Source organism: Triticum urartu, chromosome 3A (assembly GCF_056163025.1).
Source record: "Triticum urartu cultivar PI428250 chromosome 3A, HENAU_Tu73, whole genome shotgun sequence".
NCBI classification, from domain to species: domain Eukaryota; kingdom Viridiplantae; phylum Streptophyta; class Magnoliopsida; order Poales; family Poaceae; genus Triticum; species Triticum urartu.
Genome location: NC_141875.1, coordinates 118,733,229 through 118,743,848, shown reverse-complemented (window position 1 = coordinate 118,743,848; position 10,620 = coordinate 118,733,229). Strand labels below are relative to the sequence as shown.

Genomic DNA, 10,620 nt, shown 5'->3' with positions numbered 1-10,620 from the left:
CGACCCCCGGCGACCAGCACCATTGCCAGCGCCAAGGGAAGGTGGGGAAGGTGGTGCAGTCGGGCGGGACGCGCCACGCTGCAGAGGACGAGGAAGGAGGAGCGGGGAGGAGGCCATCGGGGGCGCAGAGATGGGAGGGGGCGTACGAGGGCGTCGCGGTACCGGACGGGGGAGCGCCGGGGAGAGAGGCGGCGACGGCCTCGGCGAGCCGGTCACCAAAATGCCAGGGAGGGCGGAGTGCGCCGGCCGCCGCCGTTGCGACATCCTTCAAGTCCTCCTCCGCAGCGACATCAGCCCACCTCAAGCCGTCCGAGCGAGGAACGACACAGGACGGGGATGGGGGGGCAGAGACGGTGACGATGGAGGGGCCGGGAGGAGGGCGGGGGCGTCGCGAGGGGCGCCGGGGAAGGGGGTGGCGGCGAGGCCGGCGCGGTCGCCAGAAGGGGCACGCGCGAGGTCGCCCATCCCCCTCTCAACCAGGAGTTGCTCAGAGAGTAGGCATTCTTGAAGGAGTGTTCCCTCGTTAGATGCATGTGTTAGTTTCTCCACAATTTCTTGCCTGGTTCAATTTTCTACAGCTAGATTTTAAAAAAGTTAATGGATTTGAAAAAGATCATGAATTGAGAAAAGTTCACTAACCTGAGAAACGTTCGCGGATTTGAAAAAGTTCACTAACTTGAGAAAATTTTGTGAATTTTAAAAAAGTTCACAGATTTAATGTTGGAAGTTCATGAAATTTGAAAAAATCGTGGGATTTGAAAAACTTTGCTAATTTAAAAAAAAATCATGCATTCAATAAAAATATTCATGGATTTTAAGAAATTTATGTATTTGGAAAAGTTGACGAATTTGAAAAAGTTTATGCATTGGAAAAAATCGTAAAATAAAAAAACGAAAAAGACCGAATATAAAAATATAAAAAAACTAAATGCGACGGTGAAAGTTTTGGGAAGCTTCATTCCACGAGCGAGTGTGCGTTGCGGAAATGAAGATAAAAATGCGGTCACCAAAGAGAGAGAAAACTAAATGGGCCGAACCCAAGGTGAAGAGGGCCAAGTCCGCTCCGACACGTTACCAGCCCATCAGGTTCGCGGAAGGGCCCATTCGCGTTCACCTCAAGAGAGGAGTCACGAGACCGTCGCCACCTTAACCCCGATCATTCGCACCGACCACATCCTCATCGTCTCCAACCTCGGCGAAACCCTAGCTAGCCCCGCCGAATCGCGAGCCCCCCCGAAGCCGGAGCAAGCCGAGATGTCCCGCACCGGACCGATCGCCCAGGACTGGGAGCCGGTGGTCGTGCGCAAGAAGCTGCCCAACGCCGCCGCCAAGAAGGACGAGAAGGCCGTCAACGCCGCCCGCCGCGCCGGCGTCGACATCGACATCGCCAAGAAGCGTAAGCGTCCCTCCGGGCACCGGCCTTTCAAACCCCTGTCTCGTAGTAGAAAGAAATCGCTCGATGCGGCGGTGGATTTGGTTTGGCCGCGTAGTATCTAATCGTACTCGGGTAGGCGCGGGCTTTTCGCCAGATTGGCGTGCGATGCTGCGAATCCTAGGGCATTGGATTGAGCCTCCTTGATTTCCGGGCATCGGCGTGTCCTAATCCGAATAATGTTCATGTTTCACGCGAGGGTTTTCGGTAGAATGGATTCTTTGGCCTTTTCTTCAAGGAGGGTGAATTTTTATGAATTTTTGGAAGAATAAATTGTCTATTTGGTTTAGACGACTAGTGCACGTTCTTGTTTGGTCATTTGATAGTGCCAAGCACCTTATTTTTCTGAGATTTTTTTTCTTTTATGATTCACCTGTTTGATGTTGATGATGCAGCTTTGTACTGAATCTGAGGTTAGAACATACGGTTAGTCAGGTTTAATCCTTGTAGTCTGTATATTGCAGCAGTGGCTCATTGATTGCATCTCTGATGTGATTGTGCATTCGGATTTGGTACTGCACAAGTGCACATTAAAATATCAACACTCTTTTGCAGCATGTAAAGTCATCAAACAGTGTTGATAAGAACCTGTGATATATTGGGGCGAGATCTGTATAAGTAGAATGACTTTGCATTCATGTTGTCTTGGTTCTGGATGGAAGTAATACTGTATTAGTATGTTAGGTGGATGTTGTGTGTCCTATCTGGTTTACGGCGCACTAGTGTCTTGTCAATTAGCATATCTAAAGTTTATGAATTTTTTAAGAAGAAAAAGAACAATACTAATACAACATTTATGTACCTTATAAAAAAGTTCAATCACACACTGAGAAACAAAAGTGACAAATCATGGTGTGGACATTAGCAATGTCAAAATTGAAGTGAATAGTAGATTTCTGCTACTATTGACCGCAACGTTTGTCCCTTTTTTTTAAGCGATGTGTGAATTGATCTTGGATTTGAAAATTAGTGTGGTTGGTAGATCCATGCTGCACCAATCTTTTCTAAATTATAATTAGAATTCTACAACACTATTAGAAGTGTTAATTATGCTTTTAGTGCAACTGCACACCTCATGTGCCTAGTTCCTAGTGCACACCTACTGTGTTTAACTGTGGATTATATAATCCATATTTTTAACTGTTTATTTTTGTGGATACCGGGAGTTAGTGATGTCTACTGTCTTGGTTGCCTTTGCAATAAGGCACTTCATGCCAACATTGAACAGTAATTTCTTGCTCATGTCAGTTAAGTGATTGCCATTAAAATGGTTTAAGCTTGTCATGGAATACCTTTCTCTTTTATGATGAGTTATTTTCTAGTTTTCTTATGCATGTTATGGCCATCATAAATGCTTGGACATGATCAGCATGTGGTATCTTGTATAATAGGTGGTGCTGTAAAAGAGAGGTTTCCATCGTATGATCAGAATATCTATCTGTGCATATCTTTTGCACACTTCTGTTGAGATAGATATGTTGAGTTTTATATATTCCTTTAACTTGGATGGCGTTGTTGATGAATGCAGATAATGCTGGGACAAACAAAGCTGCTCATAGCACCACATCGCTCAATACAAAGAGGCTTGATGATGATACAGAGAATCTTGCTCGTGAGTTCCTTACACTTCTTACTTCTATATGTTTCAAAAAGGAATAACTACCTAAAATAGCTGTTTATTGTCCAATCATCTTGTTTATGTGATGTGTGTATGGCAATCATTTTGTTTATGTGATGTGTGTATGTCTCAGCTAAATCCAATAATATCTTTGAAATATGACAAAGTTTTTTTTTTCTTTGGTTAAAAGGAAATATACAGGAGAATGTTGTGCTTGCTTGAGTGTTCCGCACTATTGAGGCAACACTTATTCCTAATTGATCTACTAGCATGGACTCATGGCTTACCCAATTGTTTGATGAATTCTTTGAGGTTTGGAATAAACACAAGTTGTTGTGATGTACAAGTCAGTTTTTTCTTAGTTTCTACTGATGTTCTGTCTGTAGCAAATTCAACTGTTGATCACAAGGAAAATAAGTTATTCTATAATGTACCTGTACTGTCCTTTCAGAGCAAATTTGCTATTTAGAAGCCGTGCGTATTCTGCTGCATTTGATTTCATATCCTACAAATATGGGTGTATCTGTACGTTTAGGGTTGTGTTGTTAAAACTGAAGTTACATTATAGGAGTGCTACTGTATGAAGTTTTACTTCCTAGGAATTTGAATCCTTCAATGGTCCTTACTTTTTCATTGTTATTACTGAATGTCAATACAATACACATCTTTTATTGCTTTTTAACCATTGGGGGTTACCTTCACCAGATGAGCGTGTGCCGTCAGACCTGAAGAAGAGCATTATGCAGGCTAGAACGGACAAGAAGCTCACACAGGCACAGCTTGCACAGGTATGAATCTTACTTCACTGCCAACCTGAAATCTGTAACATCTCTCTGCCTTCATTCCCTAAGACACATTGTTTTATTACCAGCTGATCAATGAGAAGCCACAAGTCATCCAGGAGTACGAGTCAGGCAAGGCTATCCCAAACCAACAGATCATCGGCAAGCTGGAAAGGGCTCTTGGCACAAAGCTGCGAGGCAAGAAGTGAAGCTGCGTGTGCGTCTGACAGGAGTCGAGGCTTTCAAGAGAGCTTGGCTGGGCAAGTTTACCGCAAAATAAAGCTTGTCTACTAAATCATGCGACTTAAGAAAACCCCGGAGTTTGGTATTTCGCTCAGGTTTGGGTGAATGTAATTATTAGCTTCTGTGAACAACTCTGTGTATCTGGGTTTCGTTTCGTCAGTGTGTCTTCGTGAATGTGAACTGTTCTGAATGCCTGAACCTTTATATAACTTGTCTCTGTTGCCAAATGTCTCTGCATCAACACTTATTTGCTCCTGCGTGTTTATTTTTATTTTTTGAAGTCGGTGAGAGTTTGCGACTCGGTTTGTTTTCATTTCTACTAGTAGGATGGGCCCTTTTTGGTTTGAGCGTTTTGAAAATGCATGAACATGAATTGGATGCGATGGCATGTTCAATTCTAAATTTCTAATAGAAGAACTGAATGTGTGATAAGATGTTTTGGTCGTGTGACACAGAAAACACAATTCTTTCTAGAAGAACTGAAATGGCATATTAAGTGCATGACATATTTGTCATTGAAAGAAAGAAAAATATCTATGAGAATCTTCTTTTAAAAATGAACTAGATTATGGAGAAAAATCACTGTTCGCAATACGGAGAACATACTCCCCCCAAAATTATTTAAATTCTCTGGAAACAAAATATCTCTAAATTTCTGATACTCCCTCCTTTTTTTTTGTTAACTCTGCATAGAAGCTTTGTCTTGAATCAAACTTTCTGAAGTTTGATCAAGCTTGTAGAAAAAATATTAGCATCTAGAAGGAGTATCAAATAGGTACAATATGAAAATATATTCGATGACAATTCTAGTAATATTGATTTGATACTGTAAAGCTTCATGTATTTTTCTACAAACTCAGTTAAAATTTTAAAAGTTTTAATTTAAATAAAAACTAATATATGGGGACTAAAAAGACACGGAGGGAGCATAGAACTCTTTTGAAGCAAAGAGGTCCTGAAATGGCAAAGCTCTATTTCTGCGAGTTTGCCGCGCGCGGCGGCGACGGCGACGGGGACGGGGGCGCGGCCTTCCCTCCCTCCCCCCTCCGAATCTAGCCACCGCCCATCGCCTTCGCGCGCGAAATCCCCTCCCCCCCCTTCGCGCCGCCGCCAACCGCACATCCCGGCAGGAACCTACCCAGCTCCGCCGGGACAACCCCCCAGCTTTCGCGGAGCAGGAGGCCAAACCCGGGCAGCGGCTGCCTCTCCCTGCTCATCCACCCATGGCCGCCGGCGCATAGCTCGCCGGAACCACCCAGCGCACGCGCGGCGTCCCGCCCTCCCCCACTTCCGCCCCACCCGGCATGATAGATGGCCAGGCCGAGCCCGCCCTGAAGCAAGGCCCGACCGGAGCTAGCGCCTCCGGGCCGGCCGTGCTGCTCGTCCCTCGGCCTCGTCTTGGTTGCTCGTCTTATTCTGCCCCGCTCTGAGAGACCGCGGCGGGTGTCCGAGGACGGCGTCGGCGTGTCCAGCCAGCGAGTGGCCGCCGGGAGGCGCCCGCGTCGTGGCCATGGGTGCCGCGCGGCGGGGGCTCATGCTGCTCTTCGTCCTCGTCCTGCTGCTCCAGGCGCAGGCGTGGGCCGGCGCCGCTCCGCTCAACGGCGAAGGTAACTCACAATGCCATCACAAGAGAGATCGATGGATGATCCGCGACTGACTGGTGTGGGTGTGCTGTATTCTGCAATCGTGTTCATCTGCTAGGATTGGCTTTGCTGGAGCTGAGGGCGAGGGTGGAGGGAGATCCCCATGGAGTCTTCCATGACTGGGATCCCACGGACAACAATCCCTGCAGCTGGTCCGGCGTCCAATGCTCTGACGGCAACGTGGAGATTCTGTAAGTCTGTTCTTTTTTTTTCCCTCTATTTTTTCTTTCCAAATGTTGACGCAATGCCTCCACATGATTATTTAAGTGCCGAATTTTGTAATTGCCCACATTGTTCAAATCATATTTGTGCCAAATTTATGTCAGGAAATAGTTTCTTTCCACGTTTGAAATTAAGATGTTTGCAAATCATTTGTGCCAATACGATTAGCTAAGGTAGTGTATTAATTGTGCATCATGTACTTTAGTTCTTATTTTCTTCAACATATAGGAATTTAACAGGTCATGAACTGGCTGGAACCCTCGCACCTGAGATTGGAAGCCTACAACGCCTAAGATCACTGTGAGTATTTTAACTACACTTATCTGGATTATAAGAGGTTAATTTAGAATCCCATTGTTTGGTGCTTATTTCTATATAATAGCTTATTCGGCCAGGATAATTCTGAATCACAAACGGTTGCATTTGCAAGCATTGCATGTCGCACTTGCAGCCTTACTGGTTTCGAAAAATCATGCAAAAAAGCATGGACATACATTACACTATATATCATGTGCACCTAGAGACTTTCATTTAAAGTTATGAGTTTCTGTACTTTTTACAAAAATGAAAGGACACAAAAGAACCACATCGGGTACTATTCACTTATCTCTTGTTTATTTTGTAAATGTCGAAAATGATTTTAGTTTTTGATGAAAAATTCTAGATGCACCATTGCACCTACGTTAGCAAGCGTTTGCGCAAAATCTTCTTTTGTTTGATCAATATTATTTGAAATCCATGTATTGGGTGATATTGGCTTAATTCTTATTTCTGTCTAGTTTACTTCCAAAGAACAATTTCCATGGGCAAATCCCCAGAGAGTTTGGAGGGTTATCTGCCCTTGAAGTACTGGATTTGAGTGCCAACAACTTGGATGGAACAATTCCAAAAGAACTAGGGACGATGCCACTACTCAAACAGCTGTAAGGCCAATTGCATCATTTGTGATCTCTTCTTTGCTTCGTAGAATGAAGTACCATTGTGTTTCAGATCACTTCACAACAATCAGTTCCAAGAAGGCGTCTCATCTTTCAACACACAAGATGGAGCTGCTGAGCAGACATGCTGCTTGAGCAGAAAACTAGGTTGCTGGTAAGTGGCTACATGGATGTGCCCGGCGCTACTTTTGTGGTCACTCAACTCAGCGTTCAAATACTCATAGGTTTCATTTCTGAAAGTTTTATTTCACATCCTAACAGATCTTCGTTTTACAGGCTGGGGTCTAAGAATTGGATTTCTTTCAACGTCCTCCGTGGGAAATATTGCAACAATCTACCAAGTAATTTGGCATTTTCAGGATGTAGACTCAACACTTTTTGTCTGATGTGTTACACATCATTAAACAATTATATTTTGTCTGTCAGGTTTTACCGAGTCACACATAATGCAGAATTTGCAGTCCATAGCAAGTGCGATGCGCCGCAGGCTGCTTGGTGAAGCTGGCAATCTGCCTGCTCTTTCAGGGAATAATAACCTGGAAAATTCAACAGGAATCCAGAGACCTGCTGATGTTCTATCTCTAGGGACTGGTTCATTTCCTGCGTTCCCAAAGTCGGATGGCCAAATCCTGATGCCTTCGGTTCCAGAATCCATAGAGAATGTTGATGCTGCAACACCAAAGCAGGTGCCTGCCGAAGTGACCCAATCACCCGATAAAGAGTCATCCGGTGCGAAGTATGACATTTGGACTTACGTCCTCATATTTCTAGCTGCACTACTGCTCATTAGCCTGATTATTGCGCCGATCTTGGTCTGTCGGAAGCGAGGGGATGGATCAATAGCCCCCTGGAAAGCAGGGCTAAGCGGCCAACTTCGGAAGGCATTTGTAACAGGCAAACATTCTAATTATCCTATTGGCTTTTATTTTTTATGAAGTCAATATATCTCATGAAAGAAACATAAGAAATACATGCATAGCCTGACAATATTTCATGAACATGTGGGTCTTCTGTGATACAATTTGTATTTTAGATGCACCGGATATTCTTACTTTGAACTGGCACATGATCAGCTCAGGACGCTTGTGCTTCCATTATATTTGTTGAGATGCCATTGCCTCCAGGTAATACAATTTAACGTTGGATAGCTCAATTTATTTCATTCAGGTGTTCCAAAGCTAAACAGACTAGAACTCGAAGCCGCTTGCGAGGATTTCAGCAACATTCTCAACGCTCTGCCTTTCTGTACCGTGTTCAAGGGGACATTATCCAGCGGAGTCGAGATCTGTGTTGTCTCCACTGCCATTCCATCGACCAAGGAGTGGTCCAAGAGTTCAGAAACGTTCTTCAGAAAAAAGGTGACTCCGAACATCTTCTAGTAGTAGCCAACAATAAACAACAGTTGTAGGTAGTAAAAAACGTGAATTCTAGTAACCTTTCTAACCACCCCATTCCCTTGTGTAGATAGATACATTGTCAAGAGTCAACCACAAGAACTTTGTCAATCTCCTTGGATTTTGCATAGAAAATAAACCCTTCATGAGAATGATGGTGTACGAGTATGCTCCAAATGGAACTCTTTCTGAGCATCTTCACCGTAAGGAATTTTTTCCGCATTACCTCCTTGCGCATAAGCTATGTATGTTGTATATATGCGCCTGCAAACTGAATTACTAGCCTCGCAGTCAAGGTGTTCGAGGATCTCGACTGGGCCGCGAGGATGAGGATCATCATGGGCCTGGCGTACTGCCTCCAGTACATGCACCATGAGCTCGATCCGCCTGTGGCGATAAACGATATACGCTCCGACGCAATCTTTATGACAGATGACTATGCTGCCAAGGTATCCGTTTGAAGGAGATCAGTTTTCATTCCTCTTCTGAAACACGGAGACAGTGGAGGCATGGTTCATCAATCAGCTACCACACTATAACTAACAACCATTGATTGAGTTGCAGATTGCTGATGTTGGCATGTGGAAAGAAGTCGCGGACAGAGCAAACGCCGCAAAGCAGGACGGCAGCAGTCGCTCCGAGCCTCCTCCCGATCTCGCGGCCAGCGTCTTCTGCTTCGGCACGCTTGTGCTGGAGATCATATCCGGAAAGCTTCCTGAACAACCAAATGGCCATGAACCGACCTGCATCTGGGTATAACACGACGAACAAACCGCGCAACCCCAAACTTCCAAACTTAATTTCCGACAGCATTGCATCGGTACAAATGTGAACTTCTTTTCTGCCGCGCAGGCTGCCGAGCATCTCAAAGCCAAGAATTACGCCGAGCTCGTCGACACCGTGCTCGAGGAACACAGGGCCAACGAGCTGGAGGCCGTGTGCGAGGTGATCGAGGGGTGCACCGACCCCGACCCGACGCGGCGGCCAGCAATGCGAGACGTGACGGCGAAGCTCAGGGAGGTTCTTGGCATCTCGCCGGAGGCGGCGGCGCCGCGGCTCTCGCCCCTCTGGTGGGCCGAGCTCGAGTTACTGTCCATAAAGTCGACCTAGTAGGATGCTGCTGCTGCTGCTGCTGCATATCTATACCGTTTGTTTGGGTGGGCACCAACGTGCCGTGCCGTGTAACATCATGATCCCTCTTGATCCTACGAACAATTTCGCTGTAAACTTTGGCTGAGCGCTGTGATCGCCCGTGCAGGGAAAAAGGTTGTAAATGACAGATGTGATGCAGCTACTGATCTAATTGCACATGTTGATCTTTACTCAAGATGAGGGAATACCATGGGCATGTACTACTGAGCATTTATTTTATTATTGATTTTTATTGGTGTGAAAAAGAAATCGAACAAGTGCCTGGTGCTACTACCTACCATGTGATCCTTCAGTTTTTAGTTTCTGAAATATGACACCTGATTCAAAGCTCTGGTGATAAGCTAGGTCTAGCCAATGCATGGTTTAAGCTTTCCATATGACAATTCATCCATTTCAAACAAGTTCTTTTCTTGCCTGTCTCTCTGTTGCTCGGCGAAATCGTGCACCAAGTATTCAGAAGCTACTCACCCAATCAATCAATCAATCCTTTTATGATTTCTCCTATCGACAAGCAGCCAAATATTATTAGTAGAAATTATGTAACACATTCAGGTGTTATTTTTAACCTACTCCCTCCGTTCCAAAATACTTGACTTCCATTTGTTCAAAAATGGATGTACCTATATACTAAAACATGTCTAGATACATCTATATTTTGACAAATGGGATGCATGTATTGTGGAACGGAGGGAGTAGCTTGTTGCGACCATGACCTACAACCACACCAAATTGGACATTCATGTGTGGCAAAAAAATGAAACAAAAATGAGCGTCAAATTTATGTCCAATCGATGAGTATCTTGATGCCACAGCCAGACAACAATGGCGAGAGAAATGTCGTGCGATTGACATGTGGATTTAGCAGGCTAACCGCACACATGCGCCGATCACATGGTCGGGGAAGGAACAGCTCGATCTCGTCTATGGCTGAAACATGCCGATTCCGTTGTCGAAAATATACCGCAGAAACCCATGGGGAAGAACTGGCCACGCAAGGGCAGAACGGGATGGATTGGATGTGGGTTACTGATTAATCAACATCTGAATGTGACATGAGTTTCAAGAAAAAAATAGAGTGCTGCATTCTCTGTATAAGTTTCAGCCAACCAAATATGGCACCTGACGTCTGTGGCAAGAGACTAAACTAGGGTCAATGTCCTGGAAGCTTCTTACCGCCGTCCATTTGTCAGCTAAAA

General features: G+C 44.9%; 2 protein-coding genes across 2 annotated transcripts; both read left to right on the top strand.

Annotated features, from left to right (window-relative positions):
* The first annotated feature begins 1,124 nt into the window (after positions 1–1,124).
* On the top strand, positions 1,125–4,302 carry LOC147978862 (multiprotein-bridging factor 1a-like). Its single transcript, XM_087546578.1, has 4 exons — positions 1,125–1,396; positions 2,961–3,044; positions 3,756–3,838; positions 3,922–4,302. Exons 1-4 carry the CDS (start codon positions 1,255–1,257, stop codon positions 4,039–4,041), a joined length of 429 nt encoding a protein of 142 aa, XP_087402704.1. The 5' UTR covers positions 1,125–1,254; the 3' UTR covers positions 4,042–4,302.
* Positions 4,303–5,095: 793 nt separating this feature from the next.
* Positions 5,096–9,624, top strand: LOC147978861 (protein MALE DISCOVERER 2-like). Its single transcript, XM_087546575.1, has 12 exons — positions 5,096–5,682; positions 5,777–5,909; positions 6,169–6,240; positions 6,720–6,863; positions 6,931–7,032; positions 7,155–7,219; positions 7,305–7,772; positions 8,046–8,236; positions 8,343–8,475; positions 8,564–8,721; positions 8,837–9,025; positions 9,125–9,624. The coding sequence occupies exons 1-12, from the start codon at positions 5,586–5,588 to the stop codon at positions 9,380–9,382; spliced, it is 2,010 nt and encodes a 669-aa protein (XP_087402701.1). The 5' UTR covers positions 5,096–5,585; the 3' UTR covers positions 9,383–9,624.
* Positions 9,625–10,620: the final 996 nt, after the last annotated feature.